Raw genomic sequence first — 27660 nt, 5'->3', positions numbered from 1 at the left:
TGGATGGTATCAATTTTTTAAATTGTCAAATTTTTCCATACAGAAGCAAAAAATCATAGGCAGTGTCTACATTGGCACCCCTTTCCGGAAAAGGGATGCTAATGAGACCAGTCGGAATTGCAAATTCCGCGGGGGATTTAAATATCCCCCGCGGCATTTGCATGAACATGGCTGCCACTTTTTTCCGGCTCGGGGTTTTGCCGGAGAAAAGCGCCAGTCTAGACGGGATCTTGCAGAAAATAAGCCCTTTTCCGGAAGATCCCTTATTCCTGTAGGAATAAGGGATCTTCCAGAAAAGGGCTTATTTTCCGGAAAATCGTGTCTAGACTGGCGCTTTTCTCCGGCAAACCCCCGAGCTGGAAAAAAGCGGCAGCCATGTAAATGCAAATGCCACGGGGGATATTTAAATCCCCCGCGGAATTTGCAATTCCGACTGGTCTCATTAGCATCCCTTTTCCGGAAAGGGGTGCCAATGTAGACACAGCCATAGTGTTAGTATGAATTACTAAATTCAGTAAGAATTATTCTATAAGCTTCTAATTGTAAAATAATAGTACATTAAACCAGTGTTCAAAGTATTTAAAACTTTATTTTTTATCAAGACAACATCTATGATAATTTTTCATATGCCTTTTGAAATGCATCAGCTGCTTAATTATTTACGTTTTACATGAATTGGTAGTAATGGTTAGCTCCTGTTATTTATTGAAAGATGATTATTTTAATTTTCTGGATGCCACAATTGTTTTTTTTTTTCCCTTTTGCCTTTTGAAGTAAAGCTGATTCATTTCTGTAGCTTAGGTTGTACTAAATAGACGGCAAAGAATAGCATGGTTTAAGAAGATAAATGTCAGGAACGTTTTCTAAAGTAGACATTCAGACTTTTGGATTAATGGGAAAGAAGGTCAATAATTGCATGGATTTCAATAAGCTTGAAAGGAAATGGCATTCCTGTGGTGCAACAATGACTATTAAAACACTGTGAAATCATTTCATGATTCTGGTTCAGTGTCTTATCCATTATGGGAGAATGACTCAGTAGGGCTGCCAACCTTGTACATATTACAGAAAAGAATTAATAAATCAACTGATTTTTTTGAGTGAGAATTTTTAATAGACTATGGCTGAATTTCTTAAAGATGGACTTAGTTTTGCTGGTTTTTGTCTTTACTAAACAGGGCCCTCCAGATTTTCAGCAGCACACTCCTGGACCCGTTCCTACCAACTTTACACAAGCCCCAAGACTCCCTCTCCAGGACCAATGGAGAGGCCCACCTCCACCGCCTTTGCCTCCTCCACCACCACCACCTCCTCCACCCCAAGAAAGAGACCCTTTCTTCCTTGGAGGTAGATAATTTTTATTTTAGATTATTATACAGGATGATTATTTTATTTCAAATAAACCATTTGAATATTCTTTCTTTACTCATATGTATAGATAGATTCATTCATAGATCTTAAGATCAGAACGGACCCTTATGATTTAGTCTGACCTTCTGTATAGCATAGGCCATGAACTTTAGTGAGTTTTTCCAGTCTTTAACTACAGTAATCCTGTATTTTACCATCTCTTAAAAAGCACCAGATATTTTCTTCAGTTTGTTACAGTTCAGGTATTAAATGTCAATACCATTCCTACAGTCATCTCTGGTTGTTCTTCCATTAACAGTTATATCTATCTGGAATATTTGGTCCTCTGCAAATTTAATTCTGACCAATCTTTCAGTGAATGTTAAAGTTACAACACAACAAAGATGGCGTTAACTAAAATATAAAAATTGAATAAAATCGCTTGACTAGTTCTTTGCATGGATTGAAATAGCATTAGTTTTGTTCAAATTATCAGTTCTTGCATTTCTCTAGTCCTAATTCCTCTTTGGAGTTAAGTGATTCTGCAGAAGAAATAATAAAATTCCTTATTAATGACAGATAGTTATCAAATTGTTGTCTTTCTCCCAAGGGTCTGCACTTTTCATGCCAAGGCTTTGCTCCTTTCATACTTCATAGTTATCACATTTTCAAGTTACTCTCCTGAAGCTGAAATATGGCACGACTGTATTTTAAACACATTTGTATTCAGGAAGTAGTTGTCACTAAATTAAATGTTTTGGTTTCAACAGATCCAAGATTTGCAAGTCATCATTTGTTCGAGCAACGGAGTCCCCCACCTCCACCGAATCCCCCACTCCTTAACAGTACCCATCCTGTCCCTGTTCAAAATCCTTTGCCTTTCAATCAACCTGGACCAGGATATAATCAGCAAGGACAACAGCCTGTATTTTCCAGAGACAGGCCAGTAAGGCCGAACATCCAACCTCAGAATCCTGCAGGACTTCTGCACTTCAACCAAGCAGGTTCAGTAAATCCACGGCCTTTCATGCAACCCAGGCAACAGTTCTTACAAAACCCAGGACAACCATATCTAGGAACACATATACAGCCTACAATGCAGGTATGAATTGATGGTAAAAGTCAGCTTGTAAGTTCTAAATAGAACTTTTTCACTTAGAAAACTATAGTGGGATTTTTCCTTCAGGTCATAGCAAGGGTCTAACCAAAGTGGCTAAGTCTTGAATAACATTATAAATATTAAGCAGTTTTATCTATGGTGTTTATCTTATTAGAATATTGGACAGAGAGGCAGGTTTTTTATCATCATAGCAACAGTTTAGGTTTGAAATGTTTATGAACATATGTTTCGAAAGTGAAATTGTTCAAATTGTCGTGATTTCTGCTCAACTGCTTACAGCTAGTGAGATTAGAAAAGTTCTTAATGTCTATATTCTGTTCAATGGTTCCTTAAATGGATTTACTCTAGCAGAAATATGAAAGTATTGTTTAAAACAATCTGTATATAGATAAGTGTGTGTATTCAAAATATTGACATTGCTGGGTTACTCCCCCTTTTGTCACAGGTCTTGGGTGCCCTCTGCTGATAAGGAGTTGTATGTTTTAGGGGATTAGCAGTGAGAGAGAAACCACTATGACCTCTTAAATTAATTTTTCTTATAAACTGTTTAAGGTAGATAAATAGTTTGTATGACCAAAAAAATATGGAAAGGACCTCAAATTTCAGGGGTGGGGATTATTAAAGATTATGATACATACATTGTGAACTTCATAAGAGTAAATGTAATAAGTCTGAGAAGCAGATAGGACAATTAGATTTACTTATTGTAGTCTCAATAATATTTGAGGTTTTTTCACTTTAAGAAGTTGAGCTAAAAATCTAGGTGATCAGTGATAGTGATATTACCCTGCACGGTAATCAATCCATGTTAACCCCAAATTCTGTTGCCCCAGGAAAGCTTATATTTCTGCACTCCTTATGTAACAGCCAAAATAATGTTGACTTAAAAGAACAAATCTGTTTGCTTAAGGGCTTGTTTCTTTAGGATTGAAAAACAAATGTGTAGAATCATTTTTTGTTTTTATGTGAAGGGTCCCTTGCATCCTCCACTACCACCTCAGCCTCACCAGCAGCAACAACACCAGCAGCATCAACAGCAGCAGCACCAGCAGCACCAGCAGCATCAGCATCATCAGCATCAACATCACCATCCTCTTGCTGGTCCACCACAGCCTTTAATTCCCATTACCCCGTCACAGTTCAGACCTCATATGCAGGCTTCACAGCAACAGTCAAATAACAATAGAATACAGTGTCAACAGCGGCAGGGTCCAATGAAGCCAAGACACGTATGTACCAATAAATGCTGGCATAAATCAATGTTCTCTTCTTTTCTGTGTGTGTAAAACATTGTGCATCTCCTCTTTCCTTCCTCACTCAGTGTCCTATATTTATAACCACTTCCCCCAACCTCTGTCTCCCCTTGTATTACTGACCTTCTCTTTTCCCCTCATCTCTCTCACTGTGTAGCAGAGAGAGAGAGAGACACACACACACTCTGGCTGTTGATGCTAAGAAGCTATCAATCAAGGATGTTTGGAAGGGTGAAGTAGGGGAAGAGTTGTATGGTCAAATATAAAGCTGTGATTGGGGTTGGGAAACCCAGTGCTTCAGCACTACAGCATCTGTGCTTGAAGCTCTCCCCATAGCACTGCAGACTAGGCTTCGTGGTGCACCATGAAGCATTGTCATGGTGATCCCTTGTTACTCTTGACTGCTCCAATGCATAAAAGCTTTGCCCTGTTTCCTTTTGTCCCTCCTGCCCCCAGCCCTTCATTTGATCTGTGGGGGATCCAAAGCTTCAGTACCTTAGCTGATCTGGACAAAGTTCAGAACAGTTATTCTTTGGGTTTTAGAAGTGGCTTATGTTTGAGAGGTGTATATATGAGAGAAGTTTTAAGTTTTGCTGCTTAAACAAGCTTAAAGACGAGATAGACTTGAGAACATTTCAAAAGGAGGGCATTTTTAAAAACTTACTCTGCAAAAGTTAGCAGGTATTTTCCTAGAAAGTTACATTGTGAATGCTGTTGTCCCCTGAAGAGTTGGTACCAGTTTTTGAAACTAAATGTTAATCCTGCTTTAAGTGGAAATCTCAACATAACCTGAACCCTGGAATGGCTACCAAGGCCTCTACATTACCTGAATTTTGTCTTTTGCCTTTGTCAGAATACACCAACGCAGAATGTTGTCAAGCGTCCGAATCAACAGCTACAGCCAACTGCTTCAAGAAATAGCAATTTGCGGGAATTACCAATAGCACCTTCACATGCTATTGAGATGAATAACAACCGACGAACTGCTGCACAGGTGAAACCCATTACCAGCACAACATCTGCTACAAGGTCTGTAGTAGGAGTTGGGAGCCCACATGGAAGGACTGAAATAAAAGCTAGAGCAGTCGTGCCAGTGGTCCAAACTAAAGTAGAAGTAAAATCTGAACCAGAGGTAAGGGGGATTTTTCCATTGGTGTTAAATGGCTCTTTCTAATACGTGTCTTTGTTTCTTAATGTAAGCAGTTGCTGTGGATGTACAGATGAGAAATACCTGAAAAATATACCAGTGTGATGCTGCTAAATAGGAAATCATGGCTAAAAGTTAAAGCAATATGTTTAGATATTTGCTAGTCTAATTTGTGGGGTATAGACTCACATGTATGCACCACTGTGCTATGCTTTGTAACCACTATGAGTGCCACTTCCAGAATGTCAGAAGTGGAGAAGGGATTAGCTGGAAGCTCCTCCCAGGACTAGTGTTGAGTTCTTGAAGGTTGGAAGGGCTGGGTGAGTCAATTTGGAGAGATAAGGGAGCTACTCCTACAAAAGTTGAGTACTGAAGGTAATGTATCTGATTAGGGGTGCCCTACTTTGGTATATGATGTGGTTAGAGAAGCAACAGCCAGTGAATGAGGAGAGAAACAGAGCAGGAATGAATTAGAGTTGTTTCAGAAATAGTATGGGCAGGACATTGCTGACCTGAAATCTGGTGTTGGAGTTAAGATGTCTGAGACCCACAGTGGGTAGCATGGAGCTAAATGAAGTTGGAATAGAGCTAGCAGCAGCTGTGCTTCTCTTCCCTTGCCTCAGGTTCTGCTGCTCATTCCTGTATCACACCAAGAGGCATTTGGCTCAACCTGTTGCTTAGTATGGATTTTCTGATAAGAACTGCTATCTTGGGTCAAACCAGTGGTCCATGTAGCCCAGTATCCTGTCCTGACAGTGGCCAGAACCAGAACTGCAGGGGAGTTAACAGAACAGGACAGTTTTGGAGAACTCCATTTATGTCTTTCCCTCCTGTCTTCTGGCATTTAGAGGTTTAGGTCTCTGGCATTCAGAGCATGGAGTTGCATCCCTGGTCATCTTAGCTAATAGTCGTTGATGTACATGTCCTCCATGAACTTTTTTTTTTAACCCAGTTACATTTTTGGCTATTACAACATCCTGTTGCAATGAGTTCCATGCGTAAATTCTCCAGATTTTACCACCAAATACCACTCTCTTAGCAATACCTATCCCTGTCTAATACAACCTAAAACAATACTTCCCCAATGTTTAGCACTTGCTCATCAGTTTTGTGAATAAGACAGCCACCAGATCCCTACCTTCCTCTTCTTTTCTGTTTCTTACTCTCTCATGAAATCCAAATGGCTTCCAAAGACAGCTTCTGCAGCCCAGCCAATCTTAAACTACAGCTGGGCCATTCTCTCAGCTGCCTCTTCTGCTGCTGGAGTGGATACTTTTTTTTTAATTATTTTTTTTTTTACATTTTGTCCGGAGGAAATATAAAATATTTTATTTTTATACTTTTCCATTTTGAAAAAAATTATTTAATTTGATGAATCCCACAAGAGTGTGAGGTATAGCTGTACCCTGAATTTCACTCATGTCTTTATCCTGAAGGCTGCTGTGTGAGGGCACATACCCCTGAATGCAACCCTGTTGAAACCATTGAGGCTCCACATGGTCAAAAGGAATCCTTTTGTGTGGAACAGTTTACAGGTTTGGGCCCTTAATGTCAAACACTGAGACACTATCTTTATGATGGTTAAATGACTTACAATTTTCGAATGTGAAGTAATTCCATGCAGAACCACAAATCCTTCATGTTAAGTTAGCTATGAACCCCTTGGTCTCACGCCGAGTTTCTTTCAAGAACTTCTTTTCAGTTGCTGGTGATTAGTTCCTCATCTTTTTCTTGAATTAGTTATGACCATCTCTTATTTCCACAAATGAAACATGAAAGAAATGTGCAGTTATTGATTTTTAACCTCCTGTGCATTCATTCATCATCAGCAATAAAAACCCTGCTGATGGAGGAGGGGGCAAAAGGGGCAGCCCTGGGGAGTGGTGACTGCTGCAGTAGCCAGAGCCATGGGTCCTTTAAATCAGTGTTTCTTAACCAGTGGTAAGAGTACCCTTAGGGATACTTGAGAGAAGTCTGGGGGGTACGCCAACACAACTGAAATTTGGAGAAAACTGCATTTTTGTTAAGTTTTACAGCATTTTATTATTTTTGTACTTTTTACACTCCCAAAATTTCATTGCCCGCTTGGCTACAATTAAGTTATTTAAACAAATGTGTTGCAACGGTAAAAAAAAATGTTGTGTGTCTGAAAACTGTAGGTACTGGGGGTACTTCTTAAAAAAAATAAGGGGTACTTTATTTAAAAAAAAAAAAAAAAAGGTTGAGAAACACTGCTTTAAATCACTGCTGGACCCCCAAGCAGAACAGTTTGGGCAACTCTGAGGGCTAGGGGGAGTGGTGTGGGATGTGTGATGCTGAGTTTTGCTGCTTTGTCTAAGGCCCTGACACTTCCTGAAGCATAGAGGCCCCCTCACACACACCTTGCCCAGGGGCCTGACAAGTCTGTTGGCTCCCCTGAACTTTTCTCTTTAGTTTCAGTAGAGAGAAGATAGTTTTCCTTTTGATTTCAATTCCTCATAGAAGAGTCCTAAAAACAACAGGAAATAACATAGATCTTGGGAAAATTCTGCATCTTTCAGACCATTAAAAAAGGGGATAAAGATAAGCTTGTTACATATAGTTATAGGTTTCCTCTCCAGTTAAACATGAAATAACTCCAAAATGTATATATTAGTTATTAGCTCTTTGTGCGTTCCTTATAATACAAGACAAAGCAGCCTTATGGTCTGCTCAGATTTAAAACAAATCCCTGTGAATTTTGCATGTTCTAAGATTAAATGGACCTGCCCATATGAAATTTTAACTTACAGAATTTCTGTATCCCGTATACATTTTGACATCGGTTTTGCAAGGCTGGCAGTGTATGAAATAAAGGCATTTCATTCATTTGTGAAGTGCCAAAAGAAAAGTTTGCTTTGCCTCTACTTCTCTCCGTAAATCTTTCCCTGAAGTGGGACAATGAACTGATAACTTCCTGTTGTATATTGTCATTTTAGGGTCTCTTTCTGACTTGTATAGATTATGGCTTCCAGATTTAGGAAGTGTTCCTCCTCTTTTTTTAAAGGTTTTTTTGATTAGAGGAATCTTGTCATTTCATTTTCTCAGTTCCTCCTGTTAATTTCCTGTTAGAGAGAGCACTGGAGGAGGACAGTGCACTTCACAGAAGCAGCATAACTCGTTTTTTCATTCTCTTTTTTTTGGTGTTAAGGTGATTCAGGACCTGCATCATGTGGGATGCACTCACCTCTTCAGAGGCTAAGAGCCTATCATAAAGGCTGTCACCAGGAACCTAAAATCCAATTCAGATCTTTGAGTTAAAACTCACCAAGCATCAGACTGTCTGCATTTTGATTTGTAGACTTGAATTAAGGCATGAAAGTCAAATCATTTGGGTTCTGTTCCCATGCCTTTTTGTTTTGGACAAATTACCTAACCGCTCAGTGTCTGATACTCCCTCAATCTAAAGCAAATAATAGTATTTTGAGTGATCTGTACACATGGATTCCTCTCATGGTATTCATGTATGTGAGATTGGATTTTTCTGGCAAGCTGTATCCATTGTAGTCACTTCTGTTCCCTACATGTCCTGTTCCCTTTAATGTCAGGTCAGATGGCCCAATAGCCAAAGTCAGTAAATTGAACTTAAAGTCTGGCCCTTTAATACTGGGCTGATCGGCCCACCAGCCCAAGTCAGGGAATTAAAGCCACCCAAGGTCATAAAAAGCAGAGGAGCCTCAACCAGCATTCAGTTCCCTCTTATTGCCAGTATGCAGGTTTTCTGCAATACTATTACAGTGTTAATGATTAGTTAGTATAGTTTCTAATTACTTTTCATTTGCCCATTGGCTTTACAAAAATCATTTGTAATGCTACTTTGTAGACAGTAGGCCCTGAGCACTCCTCTCAGTACTGTGACTTGACTGTGAGTTGATATGGGAGAAATGAAATCTCTGATTTGACATGCTCCTCTTGTGATGGGCATATCTCTGACTGTTGATTCCCAAGCAGGCACCGAAGGCAAGGGATGCCTACCTAATGTTATCTTCTAGTACTCTATGAAATCCTCCTCAGAAGGAGGATGTAGTAACAGTTCACTCCTCCGTCTGTTCCTGTTCAGCAAGTGTCCCAACAAACTGGTATTGCTTCTCAGGCACCAGGGATAAGATGTCTAAGTGCAGTTCTTGAGTTAGATGCCCTTGTTGACTTCAAGAAGGGCTACAAAGGTACCATGCTGCAGAGACAAGACATGGATCTCCTTCAGGGGACCATTGGAACAGAGTTTCAATAAACAATGTATTTATTACATTGTCTCAAGCCCTTCATTGAAAGGGTACCAAGTTGCCTAAGGTAGCTGCCTCTGCAACCTCATTACCAGGTATGAAAAAAAAATGCTTGTAATACTAGCTAAATCTACTGCCAGCCTTCAGCACCAATTATTGGTAATCTTGGGATGCAGTTCCCACATGACTAGCCTTTTTGGTGCCTATGGCCTATTCTTCACAAAGTAACGTGTGTGAGCCAGTACTGGAATCTTCCTTATTGAAACATACAATCTCAAAATGCTAACTCAGCTTTTAATTACTGAAATTATGAAATTGCATTGAGCTGTTGAGACTCTGCCATCTACTTTTCCTACTTGGTGTGGGACCCTTCTATCTCATAGGCTCTAGAACCTGAGACCTAGCACAAGCCCTAACTTCCACATTGCCCTTTAGCCTGACTCCCATGGGTCAGCTATGTGTTTTTTTTTATTGCATTGTAGACTTAAATAGGAGACCCAATGTGTTCAGCAGAGAAGTCTACTCCTCATCCATCTCCAGATGTACATTGTCAATTACTAAGTGTTTCTAGTAAAATTACTATACTGTGACACATTATCTTAGTTTATAGAAAGACTATTGGAAAAATTAAGATCCATTGTCCTAGAGGGGAATCGGATAGCTAACAAGGAAATCCCAGCTACTTTTGAATGTATCTGATATATCCATATACAGAATGATCAAATCACCAATGCAAAGAGCTTCCTGGCTTTTGTCCTCAGGAATGCCTGGGTAGTCCAAACCATGATAGAGAATCTTCCATTTGAGAACTGTGGACACAGTACTCCAGCTGAGGCCTAACTAGCGCAGAGTAGAGCGGCAGAATGACTTCACGAGTTTTGCTTACAACACACCGGTTGATACAACCTAGAATCATATTTGCTTTTTTTGCAACAGCATCACACTGTTGACTCATATTCAACTTGTGGTCCACTATGACCCCTTGATCCCTTTCCGCCATGCTCCTTCCTAGACAGTCGCTTCCCATCTTGTATGTATGGAACTGATTGTTCCTTCCTAAGTGGAGCACTTTGCATTTCTCTTTATTAAACCTCATCCTGTTTACCTCTGACCATTTCTCTAACTTGCTAAGGTCATTTTGAATTGTGTCCCTATCCTCCAAAGAAGTTGCAACCCCACCTATTTTGGTATCATCTGCAAACTTAATAAGCGTACTCTCTATCCCAATATCTACATCATTGATGAAGATATTGAACAGTATGGGTCCCAAAACAGACCCTTGAGGAACTCCACTTGTTATCCCTTTCCAGCAGGATTTAGAACCGTTAACAACAACTCTCTGACTACGGTTATCCAGCCAATTATGCACCCACCTTATCGTGGCCCTATCTAAGTTATATTTGCCTAGTTTATCAATAAGAATATCATGCGAGACCGTATCAAATGCCTTACTAAAGTCTAGGTATATGACATCCACCGCTTCTCCCTTATCCACAAGGCTCGTTATCCTATCAAAGAAAGCTATCAGATTAGTTTGGCATGACTTGTTCTTCACAAACCCATGCTGGCTATTCCCTATCACTTTATTACCTTCCAAGTGTTTGCATATGATTTCCTTAATTACCTGCTCCATTATCTTCCCTGGGACAGACGTTAAACTGACCGGTCTATAGTTTCCTGGGTTGTTCTTATTCTCCTTTTTATAGATGGGCACAATATTTGCCCTTTTCCAGTCTTCTGGAATCTCCCCTGTCTGCCATGATTTTTCAAAAATCATAGCTAAAGGCTCAGGTACCTCCTCTATCAGCTCCTTGAGTATCCTGGGATGCATTTCATCAGGACCTGGTGACTTGCTGACATCTAACTTTCCTAAGTCATTTTTAACTTGTTCTTTGTGTATCCTATCTTCTAAACTTACCCTCTCTCTGCTTGTATTCACTACGTTAGGCACACCTCCAGACTTCTCGGTGAAGACCGAAACAAAGTAGTCATTGAGCATCTCTGCCATTTCCAAGTTTCCTGTTACTGCTTCTCCCTCCTCACTAAACAGTGGGCCTACCCTGTCCTTGGTCTTCCTCTTGCTTTTAATGTATTTATAAAAGGTCGTCTTGTTTCCCTTTATGCCTGTAGCTAGTTTGATCTCATTTTGTGCCTTTGCCTTTCTAATCTTGCCCCTGCATTCCCGTGTTGCTTGCCTATATTCATCCTTTGTTAGTTGTCCTAGTTTCCATTTTTTATATGACTCCTTTTTTATTTTGAGATCATGCAAGATCTCCTTGTTAAGCCAAGCTGGTCTTTTGCCATATTTTCTATCTTTCCTACACAGCAGAATTGTTTGCTTTTGGGCCCTTAACAACGTCCCTTTGAAATACTTCCAACTCTCCTCAGTTGTTTTTCTCTTCAGTCTTGCTTCCCATGGGACCTTACATACAAGTTCTCTGAGCTTATCAAAATCTGCCTTCCTGAAATCCATTACCTCAATTGTGCTGGTCTCCCTTCTACCTTTCCTTAAGATCATGAACTCTATTATTTCGTGATCACTGTCCCCTATACTGTCTTCCACTTTCAAGTTCTCAACTAGTTCCTCTCTATTGTTAAAACCAAATCAAGAACAGCTTCTCCTCTGGTAGCTTTTTCAACCTTCTGAAACAGAAAGTTGTCTCCAATGCAGTCCAGAAACTTATTGGATAGCCTGTGCCCCGCTGTGTTAGTTTCCCAATGTATGTCTGGATAGTTGAAGTCCCCCATCACCACCAAATCTTGGGCTTTGGATAGTTTTGTTAATTGTTTAAAAAAGGCCTCATCCACCTCTTCCACCTGGCTAGGTGGCCTGTAGTAGACTCCTAGCATGATATCACCTTCGTTTTTTACCCCTTTTAGCTTAACCCAGAGACTCTCTACACAGCTATCTCCTACGTTCATCTCCACTTCAGTCCAAGTGTGTACATTTTTAATATACAAGGCAACCCCTCCTCCCTTTTTTCCCTGTCTGTCCTTCCTGAGCAAGCCGTACCCTTCCATTCCAATCATGCGTCCCATCCCACCAGGTTTCTGTAATACCAATGATATCATAGTTGTATTTATTGGTTAGCAATTCCAGTTCTTCCTGCTTATTACCCATACTTCTCGCATTTGTATATAGGCATCTCAGATAGTGATTTGATCTTGCCTCCCTGTTGTGCCCTTACCCTCCTTTCTCCTTGCCATTATAGGCCGTAGTCCCCCCCATTTCCAACTCATCTCCCAGTCCCGTACATTCAGCACTTACCTGTGGGCTTTGCTCACCTGTCTCCGTCGAACCTAGTTTAAAGCCCTCCTCACAAGGTTAGCCAGTCTGTGTCCAAACAAGGCCTTCCCGCTCCTGGAAAGGTGAACTCCATCTCCGCCAAGCAGTCCTTCCTGGAAGAGCACCCCGTGATCAAGGAAGCCGAATCCCTCCTGGCGACACCATCTTCGCAGCCAGGCATTCACCTCCATGATGCACCTCTCTCTGCCCGGTCCCCTACCTTTGACAGGAAGGATCGAAGAGAATACCACCTGTGCTCCAAACTCCTTCACCCGTACTCCCAAAGCCCTGTAGTATTTGGTATTGGCCACTGTTGGCAGGCAGGATACTGGGCTAGATGGACCTTTGGTCTGAGCTAGTATGGCCGTTCTTATGACTTTCTATTGCCGTGGTGTCCCACCAGTTGTGAAGCAGTAGCCACTTAAGCGAACTAGCCACATTTGTCAAGCCAATTAGCCACACAGTCAACTGGCCAAATAACCACATGTGGCTGATGGCTAGCATGTTAGACATCATGCTTCCTTAAGTTTTATTACAGGCAGTCCCCGGGTTACGTACAAGATAGGGACTGTAGATTTGTTCTTAAGTTGAATTTGTATGTAAGTCGGAACTGGTACATATTGTAGGGGAAACTCTAGCCAAACATTTCTCCAGAGCTCAGTTTTATTCTCCCACACCTCACTTCCCTCACCTCACTTCCCTCAGTCCTTTATTCTCAAGCTGAGGTGTCTGCTGAGTAAAGCCGCTCCATGTCTCCCTGGTCTGCTGGGGGGGGGGGTGCTAGCTTCGCGTCTCCCTGGTCTGCTGGGGGGAAGCAGCTAGTGTGGGGTTGCCTCACCCCATTTATAAATAGGGATCTGATGTAAGTCGGATCCATGTAACCCGGGGACTGCCTGTAGTTCCATTTGAGTCAATCTAGCAGTAATATCAGTTCTCATGTCCAGTACCACACTGTATTTTCATGCTCATTGGCTACATTCTTTGTTTTTATTCACATTTGCCCCCGCCTCCCCTCCCCCCGTCCTGAGATTTGAATGTAGTATTAATAAGGTTGATGGTTTCCTCTGAGCTTTTAGCAAGAAGTTCCCTATACTCCTTATCTATGAAGGCTGTCTTTTCAGTAGCCATTACATCATCTTGAAAGGTAGGGGAGGTGCATGTACCCTGATAGTTTTTAAAAGACAGGCTTAGAGGTCTCATCCCAAGTTCCTGCCAGAAGTTTGAATTCAGTTTTAAACTAATTTGTCTCCCAGTTTTGATTGGACTGCAGTCATTGGTTGAATAGAATTCCTAACCAGCCTCCAAACAAACAGATAACTAGTCATTAGGTGTGGAATACCTGTGGACAATTACTCAGACAAAAGAAAAGTTACTTATCCTTTGGCTGCATGGATTCCATGATTCTTATTCCTCTGAGAGTCTTATTCCTCTGTATTGGCAAAGGAAATGTGAGGCTTTTGGGTGCACTCTTCCTTTTATGCCCTACACCAGAGTGTATGATGGTGGTAATGGGAAGGGATGTTCAAGAATATCTAGCATGCAGGCATGGACCTAATGAATACTGCTTGCTACAATAATCCAATTTTATGTGCAAACCCACATTGGAATCTGCATGGATATTATACCTCAAAGAACCAGTATGGTAAGTAACCATTTTTACTGGACACGCAGGTTGTTTGTGAAATGCTCTACTACCCTTTTATAGAAGACTTTACTAAAATGCAGTGTATTATTATTTGATGAAATGTTAATTTTATTATGTTCAGTATATTTTGTAACTATAGCCTTGAATTAGAATGATCTGTTCATTGAAATAGTAAATTCATTATATACCATGCTTTATAGGCAGACAGCTTTAAAAATAATATTAATGTCATTTAAAATGGAATCTGTATTTTGAAAGATATGCAAACACGCATGTTGAAGCAGCCACCTCAAAAGCAAGTTGGATCTTTTTCATGAAGATGGGCACCTACATTTCCTCAATTGTTCTCTTATTTCTTATAAGGACAGTTTCTGCCAAACATACAGGACCTCTAGAAAGGTTATTTGATAGAGTATAATACTTTCAGAAAGGCTTAGGGGTAGAATATTAAAGGCATTCTCTATATACTATTAATATTCCAACACTGCATTTGGCAACATTTTGATTCTGAAGAGAGTGCATGAGTTCAAGGTCAGAGAGATTGACTTGTGCTGTTCATTATAACCAATTATTGTGTGACAAATGAGTTTGAGATCAGGCTGAAAATTCTGTAAGAAAAATCAATAGTTCTAATCAGGGCCTTTCAGGTCATTTACCACCCTACCTTTTGTTAGTTCGTCAGAAAAGAGCAAGATAAAACCTGTGTGACAGTGGGTTGCCTCTGTATTGTTGCATTCCATTTGAAACATATTTTGATATCTTGCATTATATTAATAGTTTAATTGGTTTCAGAAACTTCTACAAGAGTTCTAATTTATAAGACTGTATTTTTAGACTACTACTATGGTGAAGGGTAGGGGAATTTTCCCTCTAAGAAGGAGTATATCTAATTCTGAAAACAGATTCAAGATGTCTGTCACTAATGAATAGCAAATTTTACTGGAAGATATGTCACTAACAGTTTTAGTACAATGTCTGGAGTAATTTCAAAAGCCCTTTGCAGAGTTACACCATTATGACATCTTATAAAATAACTTAACATTAGTTTTGACTAAATTGGACACATTTCACTAAATGCCTTTGCTTTTATTTTTATAGTTTCCTGATGAAGATGAAGAAACCAGATTATACCGTTTGAAGATAGAAGAACAGAAACGCCTAAGAGAAGAAATTCTGAAACAAAAGGAGCTGAGACGGCAACAGCAGGCAGGTGCTAGAAAAAGAGAGTTGCTTGAAAGACTTGCACAACAGCAGCAACAACCTCCCATGCAACAGTCTTTCACACAGCAGGAAGAGGAATCCTCAGAGTTGTCCACTAATGGAAACCTATTTATACTCCATCCTAGTGCACAGGCCAGACAAAATGTGAAAAATAGACTTCTGGTTAAAAAGCAAGATGTGGTAGTTCCAAATATTCCACCAAAACCCACAGATTTTGTGCAGGATGGGGCTAATATGCAGTTTCAAGGACAACAAGTGAGACCAATGAAGTATTTGAGACAGACTAGAACAGTACCTCAAAGTCCCCTTCAGCCTTCACCAAAAGTATTACAAACAAAACCTGCTGCAACTGCAACATCGCTCGCCCCAGGACAGACTGCTAGGGTGGCATCAATACAAGGAAGGCCTCAGGAACTGAAACCTGGTGTGAAAAGGACTGTCATGCAACGGGCAAACAGTGGTAGTGGAGATGGGCCCCATGTCGGCACCAAAGTGAGGGTGATTAAGTTGTCAGGAGGGGTAAGTTTCCAAGACTCATCTATTTTTGTGTTGTTTTGTCATAGTCTGTTTTTTGTGTGTTTCATTCTGTTTCCCAAATAGAAAGATACCCTATTTTGAAAACCAAACCGCTAATTCAACAGAACTAATTATCTGTTTCAGACAAAGATTTTCATAGCTGTAGACAAGTTATATTTTAAAAACTTTGTAGGAGAAGAGGTGTGTTGTAATATGTTGCACTGGAGTGGGGTTACCATTAGGCTAACATCCTTGTTTCCTGGATAACATCTACTGTGTTTATGTGCTTACAACTTGAGCCTAAAACTCTTCATCGGTGAATATTTGCAATGAACATTTTGGTTCAGAAATGTTTTGATGTATGGGAGAAAAGAATGTGTGTGGCTATTGTTAATTTGATGGTTTAAAAAAAGTGTCTGCCCTGTCCATATTGTAGTTGAAACCATCCAAGAAGCCTGTCGTGTTTTAAGCATGTCTGGAGCTAATATAGGTTCCTTAGTAGAGTGGGTAGATTTTTTTTCTTTAAGAACCACATTGCAAAACTGTGATATAAGCAGAATTGAGGAGAGCGAGAGGGAAAATGTTCTAATATAGAAGAGATTGGCGATGCTACCATTTCACTTTTGTGTCTAAATCAAGATTCTTATCTTCTGACAAGGGGCCCATTGTCTGTATATTGGTTCCTGAGCACAGATGATGGTCATAATAGTATTACATATTCACAATTGTTTTCTATATTCATCCAGCAAATATCTGTATTGGTGGTTTTAACCTTTTTTTTATTTGAGGACCCCTAAAATTTTTTGAATGGAAGTGAAGTGGATCCTTTAAATCTATATTAAGGTTTTTTCCATTATTGGAACAGATGTTCATATATTAGGAGTGCAGAATAAGGTAATAAGGTAAGAACTAAGAGGATTTCACTATAGGATTTCCCCAGAGAGACCTGAGTCTTTGTTTTGCCTTGGCAAAAATATTTAAAAATAAAAAAATGTCGAGACTGATTCAATACATTTTAGGGCAATATGAAAAAAATCCAGACACAAATTCAGGAAATCACTAGAACGGCACTAAGCAACAAGTGTGTAGACATAGTGGGAGTAGTACCAGAGATTGAAAAGGACCTCAGTTACAGAAGTTGTTTTTCACTCTTCTCGCAAAATCTGATTTTTTTTTTAAAAATAATAGAATTTAGCAAACAGGTAGCCCAGAATGTAGTTTTAGGTGCTCAGATACCTACGTAATGAGTGCAGTGTGTGCAAGCCCAAGATTTGGTGGTGATGGGGGACTTCAACTATCCAGACATATGTTGGGAAACTAACACAGCGAGGCACAGGCTATCCAATAAGTTTCTGGACTGCATTGGAGACAACTTTCTGTTTCAGAAGGTTGAAAAAGCTACCAGAGGAGAAGCTGTTCTGGATTTGGTTTTAACAAATAGGGAGGAACTAGTTGAGAACTTGAAAGTGGAAGACAGTATAGGGGACAGTGATCACGAAATAATAGAGTTCATGATCTTAAGGAAAGGTAGAAGGGAGACCACCACAATTGAGGTTATGGATTTCAGGAAGGCAGATTTTGATAAGCTCAGAGAACTTGTAGGTAAGGTCCCATGGGAAGCAAGACTGAAGGGAAAAACAACTGAGGAGAGTTGGAAGTATTTCAAAGGGACGTTGTTAAGGGCCCAAAAGCAAACAATTCCGCTGTGTAGGAAAGATAGAAAATATGGCAAAAGACCAGCTTGGCTTAACAAGGAGATCTTGCATGATCTCAAAATAAAAAAGGAGTCATATAAAAAATGGAAACTAGGACAACTAACAAAGGATGAATATAGGCAAGCAACACGGGAATGCAGGGGCAAGATTAGAAAGGCAAAGGCACAAAATGAGATCAAACTAGCTACAGGCATAAAGGGAAACAAGAAGACCTTTTATAAATACATTAAAAGCAAGAGGAAGACCAAGGACAGGGTAGGCCCACTGCTTAGCGAGGAGGGAGAAGCAGTAACAGGGAACTTGGAAATGGCGGAGATGCTCAATGACTTCTTTGTTTCGGTCTTCACCGAGAAGTCTGGAGGTGTGCCTAACGTAGTGAATACAAGCAGAGAGAGGGTAAGTTTAGAAGATAGGATACACAAAGAACAAGTTAAAAATCACTTAGGAAAGTTAGATGTCAGCAAGTCACCAGGTCCTGATGAAATGCATCCCAGGATACTCAAGGAGCTGATAGAGGAGGTATCTGAGCCTTTAGCTATGATCTTTGAAAAATCATGGCAGACAGGGGAGATTCCAGAAGACTGGAAAAGGGCAAATATTGTGCCCATCTATAAAAAGGGGAATAAGAACAACCCAGGAAATTATAGACCGGTCAGTTTAACGTCTGTCCCAGGGAAGATAATGGAGCAGGTAATTAAGGAAATCGTATGCAAACACTTGGAAAGTAATAAAGTGATAGGGAATAGCCAGCATGGGTTTGTGAAGAACAAGTCATGCCAAACTAACCTGATAGCTTTCTTTGAAAAGATAACGAGCCTTGTGGATAAGGGAGAAGCGGTGGATGTCATATACCTAGACTTTAGTAAGGCATTTGATACGGTCTCGCATGATATTCTTATTGATAAACTAGGCAAATATAACTTAGATAGGGCCACGATAAGGTGGGTGCATAATTGGCTGGATAACCGTAGTCAGAGAGTTGTTGTTAACGGTTCTAAATCCTGCTGGAAAGGGATAACAAGTGGAGTTCCTCAAGGGTCTGTTTTGGGACCCGTACTATTCAATATCTTCATCAATGATGTAGATATTGGGATAGAGAGTACTCTTATTAAGTTTGCAGATGATACCAAACTGGGTGGGGTTGCAACTTCTTTGGAGGATAGGGACATAATTCAAAATGACCTTAGCAAGTTAGAGAAATGGTCAGAGGTAAACAGGATGAGGTTTAATAAGGAGAAATGCAGAGTGCTCCACTTAGGAAGGAACAATCAGTTCCATACATACAAGATGGGAAGCGACTGTCTAGGAAGGAGCATGGCGGAAAGGGATCTAGGGGTCATAGTGGACCACAAGTTGAATATGAGTCAACAGTGTGATGCCGTTGCAAAAAAAGCAAATATGATTCTAGGTTGTATCAACAGGTGTGTTGTAAGCAAAACTCGTGAAGTCATTCTGCCGCTCTATTCTGCACTAGTTAGGCCTCAGCTGGAGTACTGTGTCCAGTTCTGGGCGCCACATTTCAAGAAAGATGTGGAGAAATTGGAAAGGGTACAGAGAAGAGCGACAAGAATGATTAAAGGTTTAGAGAACATGACCTATGAAGCCAGGCTTCATGAACTGGGCTTGTTTAGTTTGGAAAAAAGAAGATTAAGGGGGGACATGATAGCGGTTTTCAAATATCTAAAAGGGTGTCACAAGGAGGAAGGCGAAAATTTGTTCCTCTTGGTTTCTGAGGACAGGACAAGGAGTAATGGGCTTAAAGTGCAGCAGGGGAGGTTTAGATTGGACATTAGGAAAAAATTCCTAACTGTCAGGGTGGTCAAATATTGGAATAAATTGCCAAGGGAGGTGGTGGAATCTCCCTCTCTGGAGATATTTAAGAACAGGTTAGATAGACATCTGTCAGGGATGGTGTAGACGGAGCTTGATCCTGCCTTGAGGGCGGGGGGCTGGACTCGATGACCTCTCGAGGTCCCTTCCAGTCCTATTATTCTATGATTCTATGAGTATATTTATATATGCAAAGGGAGACATATCAATCTTGGTGTTTTTAAAAGGAAGAGGAAATTTCAGTGCTAGAGAGACTTAAGTAATAAAGGTGACCACTTTTCATAATGATTCTATTGCATTACAAATAATTCTAAAAGTTTCACATTGTAAAGTTACACAAAATGCAGGACAATGTAGCACTTTAAAGACTAACAAGATGGTTTATTAGATGATGAGCTTTCGTGGGCCAGACCCACTTCCTCAGATCAAATAGTGGAAGAAAGTAGTCACAACCATATATACCAAAGGATACAATTAAAAAAATGAACAAATATGAAAAGGACAAATCACATTGCAGAACAGACCTTTTACATCTGCACTTGAAAGGGAATCCTCTGAACTGTCATTCATGTTAAAATTCGACACTTGCCAACAAGGACTTAACAAGAATTTGAACTATCTCACCCATTACCAAGACAGTTTCCCCAATTATCACCTGTAATACCATTAACTCACAAACATCCCATTCTCCCTACCTTTAATATCATCAATTCACAGACACTTACCTTCCTTCCCCCCCTCCCCCCCCGCATCCCCCTTCTGTTCTGCAATGTGATTTGTCCTTTTCATATTTGTTCATTTTTTTAATTGTATCCTTTGGTATATATGGTTGTGACTACTTTCTTCCACTATTTGATCTGAGGAAGTGGGTCTGGCCCACGAAAGCTCATCATCTAATAAACCATCTTGTTAGTCTTTAAAGTGCTACATTGTCCTGCATTTTGCTTCAACTACCCCAGACTAACACGGCTACATTTCTATCACTAAAGTTACACAGAGATTGTAAAGATCATCTTAACATTTTAAAAAGTAGTATATTAGCATAATGAAAAAAATAAGACCAATGAAGACTTAGATTGGAGGATGACATTGGTAGAAACTTTAGTCCAATGAAAGAAGGAAAAACCAGAAGCTGTAGGTTCCATTGGACTAAATAAAAAGCTTATTTTCAGAAATCCCATTGGCCTGCAAGTATTGTGACTGGATTATTTTGCTTTGTTAAATTACCAAGAATAATCAGCCCCAACTTTTTATTTGACCGGTTAAAACAAAACAATATCATGTGGCAACTCCAGCCACCAGTGCATAGAGATGTATGTCTAGGATAAATGATCCAATGTCCAACGTAGCAAGTGTCATGAAACAGTTTTTTTCTTAATGTTCTCTTTTTCCAGCAAACCGTAAGTCATTTTTTTTGAGCAATTTTACTTGCATGTTCCTTGTGATCAGATTTAACCTCATTGAATACATGTATTGTTCCTACTGCATTATAGGTAGGGTTGCCAGGTGTCCAGTTTTGAACCGGACAGTCTGATATTTGCGCTTTCTGTCCGGGAAACACATAAATGTCCAGTATTTTCTAATTAAATTTTTATTATTATCATGAGTATCAGCACGTAGTTGCGTACTGCCTGGCTGATAGACACGCTCATGCTGCATGAGCGTGTCTACCAGCCAGGCAGTATGCAACTACGTAGTAGAGAGGAGAGGTGCGGGGCCGGGGTGGGATGGAATCCCCAGGGCCAGACTCGCCCATGTGCCCTGCCGGGACGGACAGCACCTCGGGATCTGTGTGCGCTCGGGCCAGCCCTGCTTCCTGACAGCCAGCTGGTCCGTCCCTCTCTCCCCCGCTCCCCCCCTGCTCTTCCCTCCCCGCCAGCCGGTTCCTCCCCTCCTCGAGCCTTGCTCCCTGCCATCTGGTTCTCCCCCTCTCCCCCCAACCAGCCCTGCTCCTCCCAACCCCCCCTCTCCCCCCGGCCAGCCCTGCTTCCCGCCGGCCGGTTTCCTCCAAGCCAGCCCTGCTCCCCCGACCCCCTCTCAGCTCCCCCCATCTGAGATCAAGTGTGTCCGGTATTTTTTTTAAACCATCTGGTAAGCCTAATTGTAAGCTATATAGACTTGATTTTGTCCCCTGAAAATTGAGTTCATAATTTGCTTCATCATCAGCATGGAACAGGTTGTCTATGCATCATATGTAGTTGCTTTCCCTTGTCACTGTAGAATATTTGTTTTCTTTCAGACTACAGAAAAATGAAAGCAAGGGTTACAATTAGCTTTAATTCTGATCAAGACAGTTAATTTTTTAATAATTTGTCAGAAAGTTGAATCCATGACTTTGTTCCATGTGTCACACAAAGAAAAAGAAGAATCTCAGCAGCAGGGGGGCAATCTGGCCTAGTTTGATGCTCAGTATTTTTAAAAATATTAAAAAGTTTATCAGAGCCCTGCAAACCATAAGGATCTCAAATAATATTGTCAACTCTGGTTTATAGTACTGCAGCAAATTCTACTTATTACCAGACCTTTGAGGCACCTTAGTGCTATTTTTTAAAAATAAGTTACTCTCTAATCTTTGTTCCTCTGTCTGAATTAGGTTTGCCTGGCTTCCCTTCTGTCAGCCACCAGAATATGCTTTGGCTCCTTTTATCTGTGACCAATAACTTGATTCTGCAGTATAGTAGTCTCTTTGCAGCTGTCAACACTACAGATCTTTTATACCCTTTCTCTTTAATTTTTTGTGCAGATGAAGTCTTTAATGCCCATGGAATGGTGAAAATTATGCTGGTTAGGCACTGTGCAGGCTACTCTACCCAGCTGTGCCAGTGCATATCAGCACACACTTGAAAAGTCCTCTCTTTCAGCAGACTAACAGCATTACTGAATAATGCAAAGTAAACAGTTATCTAACAGGGAGTGGACTAGGATCAAGCTCAGACCATCTTTTATCTAAATTGTTTTTGCTTTACACAAGAGCTGTTGGCAAAGTCTGTCTGCTCATTAGACTCACTGATATGGTGGTGGGTAGAACAGTGGTGAGTGGCATGATATGCCAATGAGGGCTTTTGTTCAATCTCAAATTTAGCTGTCCTAAATTTAATTTTCCCTTTTTAAGGAAGTTGTCATGTTTTCCTGGTTCAAAATTACTTTGAGGACAGTAGATCGTTCTGTAGAACAAGAGTATATCCTGATATGAGTCTTTATTTTTTGTGTAATAAGTAGGGATGTTAAAAAGTGAACTGCGTAATGGTTAAAAATCGTAGCGGTTACATGGTTACAGGCTCTGGAGCAGCCCTTGTCTGCAGTAGGGGGGTGCAGGGGGATTGCTTCAGCCAGGCTGGAGTAGCCCCCCCCCCCCACCCTCTTTCTCCCCTTTTAATTAGTTAACCATTTAAACAATATGTTGAACCAGTTAGCCAATTAAATGGGATTTTATGTCCCTAGCACATGACATGCAGAGATGCACATACTGGCCCTAGAAGCCAACTCCTTTGAGCCACATGTGGGAGTGCAGCAGGCAGGGAGCCTGCTTGAGGGTCTTGCTGTGCCTCCCAGCCAGAGCCTGCATGTGACATCCCACTTCCTCCTGCAGCCTAACTCCCTGACCCAGGTCATGTCCCAGACTCTGCATTCCACTGCATTCCTTCCCCAGGTTAGCATCCCACTCCTGCACCCCAATCCCCTCTCCCAATTTACAACTCCCTCTGTCACCCAGACTTTTCACAGACCCTGCACCCCTGACCCCTACCTCAAGGTCCTTGCTGCACCCATCCTCTGTCCCAGATCTCACTCACGCCCGCCCCCCCCCCCCATGAATATCATAGAAAAGTGTTGCCCTTGACCACTTACTAAATTCTTGGAGTGGCCCCCATCAAAAATTATTGCCCACCCCTGAGCTCCAGGTATCTGATTCCAGGTATGCAATATCACTTCATCTCTGAGACAAAGAAGATGGGTCTGTCAAAGTTGCTTTTATTGCAGTTCACACTTACTGGAAAAATAGTCTTTTAAAGAACATTTCATGAAATTGAAATTCTTACCAATTAAATATCTCTAAAAATAAAAAAGCATATCTGAGGTCAGAAGTACTTTAAAGTGTTCCATATGTAGCTGGCAAGCGTCAAAGAATAGAAAGCAGAAGGCGATTAATGCTTCCTGTATATCAGATACTATAGTATATTGAATGGCATATCAGGGAGTAGTGGTGCGATTCCAGAAGTTCATGTTTGGATTTATCTTTATTAATTCCAAGTCACAGCTGTCATTTTTACCAGTACCCTACCTTTTCAAAAACTTCTAGGCCAACTCTTGTGCCTCTATATGAGGAAGTAGTCCAAATATGCTTGGCATATTTAGTCTGTCTGATCTTTAGGACTTGAAGAGACAGTGGGATTAAGTGTTCAGCAGATATATTTGATATCAGGACTTTGCTTTTTCACCAGCTACAGCACACTCTTGGCATAGCTTATCTTGCCTCAGTCTTACTTTTTTTGCATAACTTCAGGATATCCCTTCACTAGGTCTTGGATATGCAATATCAGCATATCATTATAGTGCTGTCCATGAGAAAAAGACTCAGATATGTCTGTCTCAATCAGAAGCCTAATCTCAATATTAGATCAAGAACAGAATAGGAATCAAACAGGATAAGATCTTGAAATGGGACTTGTTGGGAGGAAATACTGTAATAAATGGATATCTGTATGCAGATATAGTAGATACCTAAAAAAAAAAAAACAGATGTCATTGAAATCTGTAAAACCAATAGGATGGCGCAGAGATGAGCGTGGCACTCAAGGGAGCAGGTTTGTACCCAGAGTTAGGGCTATATGTCTGAAGTGTTAAAAGGTTATATACACTGTGCATGTTGAACATGTCCATTGATTAGTCTGAAGTTATGTTGGCATTGCATAATATTTTAAAATCATTGTTATTCTACTCAGTCATCTTATATTATTATTGGGTGATCTCTCCCTAGCAAAAGACTGGTCTTCCTTGCTCAAAGTGATATGTCTCAGCCTCTGTTGCCCGAAAATGCTGAATCTTATGCTGGACCAAGAATATCCCACTCTTTGTCTATGTGGAAATCTGCACTAGTGGGCCTTTCGTATAAGTCACTATGTTTTGTTGGATTAAAAATGAACTCTTAGATTTTCAGGAGTTATACCAACCACTGCCTGACACAGCATCTGAAAAATCTCGATGGATATAGCTGGCAAACTATTTTGCTTGGAAATTCAGTCTGTAAGGTTGTATTTAAAAAAAGACTGAACAGTTAAAGGGCAGATAGCTTTGTTTTCTTTAGGATAGCAGTCCGGGTGAGAGTTAAACACTGAATTCCAAAAAATAGAGAAAATAAAAGTTGAATTAGACCATCCTGTTGAATGGAGTAAATTTATCTACCAACTTTTACTTGATGATTGTATTTGTTGTTTTGCTTGTATGTATATTATTCATGACAATCAATAAAAATTGTTTAAATTTAAATTTCTATAGTGCCTTTCATCCAAAGATCTCAAAAGTGCTTTTACAAATATTTAATTAAAATAGCCAACACTTGTGTGTCAAGAAGTATATAGGCATCTTTGACGCCATTCTGAAATAAAGCTTTGAGGTGTGTAACATCACAATGTTAGCAGAGTAAAGTAAAATTATTTTCCAAGAGTGAGAAGATGGCATCAGTTGGCATCAGTACTCATTCCCCGCCATTGACGAGAACGGACTTAGGAACAGGTAAGGATCGTGTCTGTGCCTTCTTAGGTGCACAGGCAAAAACTTAATGTGGACCAGCATTTTATATGGAATCTTCATAATTCTTTTTCATACTTACAACTTAAAAACATCGCATAAAGAGTGACACCTAAGAAACTGCTCTAATTTAAACGTCAAGGAGGTTGGAACTCAGTAAAAGGTGTTGAAAGGACAGACTTCCAATGATCTGGAATATTGCAGTCTAGCAATATTTCTCAAATTAGACTGTACCCCTTTGAAAAACCCACCCGAGTTCTTGCTCTGAAAAGGTACCATCTAAAGAGGAGCATTGCCAGCAGATCAAGAGATGTCATCATTCCCCTTTATTCGGCTTTGGTGAGGCTGCATCTGGAGTATTGTGTCCAGTTCTGGGCCCCCCACTACAAAAAGGAGGTGGACGCATTGGAGAGGGTCCAGCGGAGGGTAACCAAAATGATTAGGGGGCTGGAGCATATGACTTATGAGGAGAGGCTGAGGGACTTGGGTCTGTTTAGTCTGCAGAAGCGAAGAGTGAGGGGGGATTTGATAGCAGCCTTCAACTTCCTGAAGGGAGGTTCCAAAGAGGATGGAGAGAGGCTGTTCTCAGTAGTGACAGATGGCAGAACAAGGAGCAATGGTCTCAAGTTGTGGTGGGAGAGGTCCAGGTTGGACATTAGGAAAAACTATTTCACTAGGAGGGTGGTGAAGCACTGGAATGGGTTACCAAGAGAAGTAGTGGAGTCTCCATCCCTAGAGGTGTTTAAGTCTCAGCTTGACAAAGCCCTGGCCGGGTTGATTTAGTTGGAATTGGTCCTGCCTAGAGCAGGGGGCTGGACTTGATGACCTTCTGAAGTCTCTTCCAGTTCTATGATTCATGATAGCGTAAGTAGAAATTTGTTGCTAAGAGAAGGGATCTTATTTTAAAGTGAAAATTGGTCAGCATGGTATTATTGGCGTGGGAAAGGATACAGATTGGTCCCATTTAAATTTAGTGATTCCCAAGAACAGTGAAATGCTTTAATGTAAAATATTCAAAGTGGGGATGTAAAATCCCATTTAATTTAGTTAATTGGTTAAATGTTAAGTTTAACTAGTTAACTGATAAAATGGGAGCAGCGGGGGCGGGGTGCCCACCATGGCCAGGGTGGAGTGGCCTTTGGAAGTAGCTGCCTGGCTCTTGCTACATTTAAAAGGCAGAGCTGCAGTGGTCCGGACCTGGTACGAGCCGGGACTGAAACCCGCAGCACTGCTGTGCTTCTGCCTCCCCTTCCTCCCCACTCTCCTGTACTGCAGTGACGGTGCTTGGTGGAAGCTGTTTTAAGCCAGCTCCCCCGCATCCAGCTCCCCCGTAACACCTACTCTCCTTCTCCCCCTTTTCCCCTCCCCACTGCCTAAAATGTGAGTAGTCAAATACTTGACTACTCTTTTACATCCTTAGTCCTTTATTTAAAAGGAAAAAAGTACCAGGTGGGAATGCAGCAGTACATAAAACACATACTGGCTGTTGAAAGGTATCTGTGGCTCACCAAATTTTAATTTAATTTAAGTTACAGGAATCCTGAACCAGAAAAACTAGGAAAGAACTTGCTGAACTTGCTCTATTCAGTTTAGAACATAGCAGCTTGTTTGTTCAATAGCATAGGCCAACAAATGCGTATCATCCTAGTAAGCTCTCTTTACTGGCTTTCTGTTGAATGCTGGTTTAAGTTGAAGGTTTTTTTTAATGTTGAAAGTCCTACATTAGGATGGGCTAAATCACAAGTGGAATTGTTTCACTCTGTAAAGTCAGGACCACAGTGACATTTCCACTAGTGTAGTGTCAAGATTGTACAAAGGAGGCAGAGTTGTTTTAGTAGTTACCTCACACTTCCAAAAGAGATCATAATGACACATCTAGGCAATTCAGAACCTCTTTCTACTGATCCTCTCATAAGTATACAGAGATCATGTTCTGAAAGAAAATAAAAATCTTATAGAATGAGGGGAAGGTAAGAGACTAATCATCTTATGGTCACTTAAATCAAGTAACATAAGAATGGCCATACTAGGCCAGAAAAATGGCCCATCCAGCCCAGTATGTCTCCCAACAGTAACTATTGCCAGATGATTCAGAGGGAGTGAGCAGAACAGGACAAGTGAGTAATCCATCCAAGTGAGTTCAGCTTCTGAGGGTACGTCTAGTTCCAGCAGGACTAAAGTCAAATTAAGCTATGCAACATGAGCTACATCAATTGTGAAGTTTAAGTCGAAATAGTTTAATTCGGCTTTTGGAGCTACCTATACAGGAGGAAGTCGAAGGAAGAATACTCTTCCTTTGACTTTCCTTACTCCCCGTAAAATGGGGGTTACAGGAGTCAGAGTAAGAAGTCCTCCAGCTCGCCATTATTTCAAAATAATGGCTTGCAGTGTAGACACACTTTGTTATTTTGGAATAACTGATGTTATTCCAAAATAATGCTGCTGTGTAAACATAGCCTGACAGTTAGTTTAGCAACACCCAGACATAGGGTAGTGTCCTTGACCATCTTGTGTCCATTGAGGATTTCATCCTTGGCCTAATCTCCATGGCTACGTCTACACTACATGCTTCTTGCGCAAGAAGCCTTTTG

At 40.7% G+C, this 27660-nt stretch overlaps 1 protein-coding gene across 7 annotated transcripts in view; it reads left to right on the top strand.

Moving 5' to 3' along the window:
- RBM33 (RNA binding motif protein 33) overlaps positions 1-27660 on the top strand; it is a 171348-nt gene that overhangs the window by 77799 nt on the left and 65889 nt on the right. For 6 of the 7 annotated variants that reach the window (XM_075922758.2, XM_075922757.2, XM_075922763.2 and 3 more), the window contains 5 exons: positions 1179-1347; positions 2121-2452; positions 3442-3699; positions 4577-4855; positions 15141-15782. In XM_075922758.2, the coding sequence (XP_075778873.1) occupies positions 1179-1347; positions 2121-2452; positions 3442-3699; positions 4577-4855; positions 15141-15782 (1680 nt within the window). Of the gene's footprint in view, positions 1-1178; positions 1348-2120; positions 2453-3441; positions 3700-4576; positions 4856-15140; positions 15783-24299; positions 25549-27660 lie in introns of those variants that run through there. The other variant, XM_014576665.4, reaches the window with a different exon arrangement.

The sequence above is a fragment of the Pelodiscus sinensis genome, chromosome 2, assembly GCF_052426305.1.
Source record: "Pelodiscus sinensis isolate ZL-2025 chromosome 2, ASM5242630v1, whole genome shotgun sequence".
Classification (NCBI taxonomy): domain Eukaryota; kingdom Metazoa; phylum Chordata; order Testudines; family Trionychidae; genus Pelodiscus; species Pelodiscus sinensis.
This window is presented reverse-complemented; position numbering and strand designations above follow the sequence as displayed.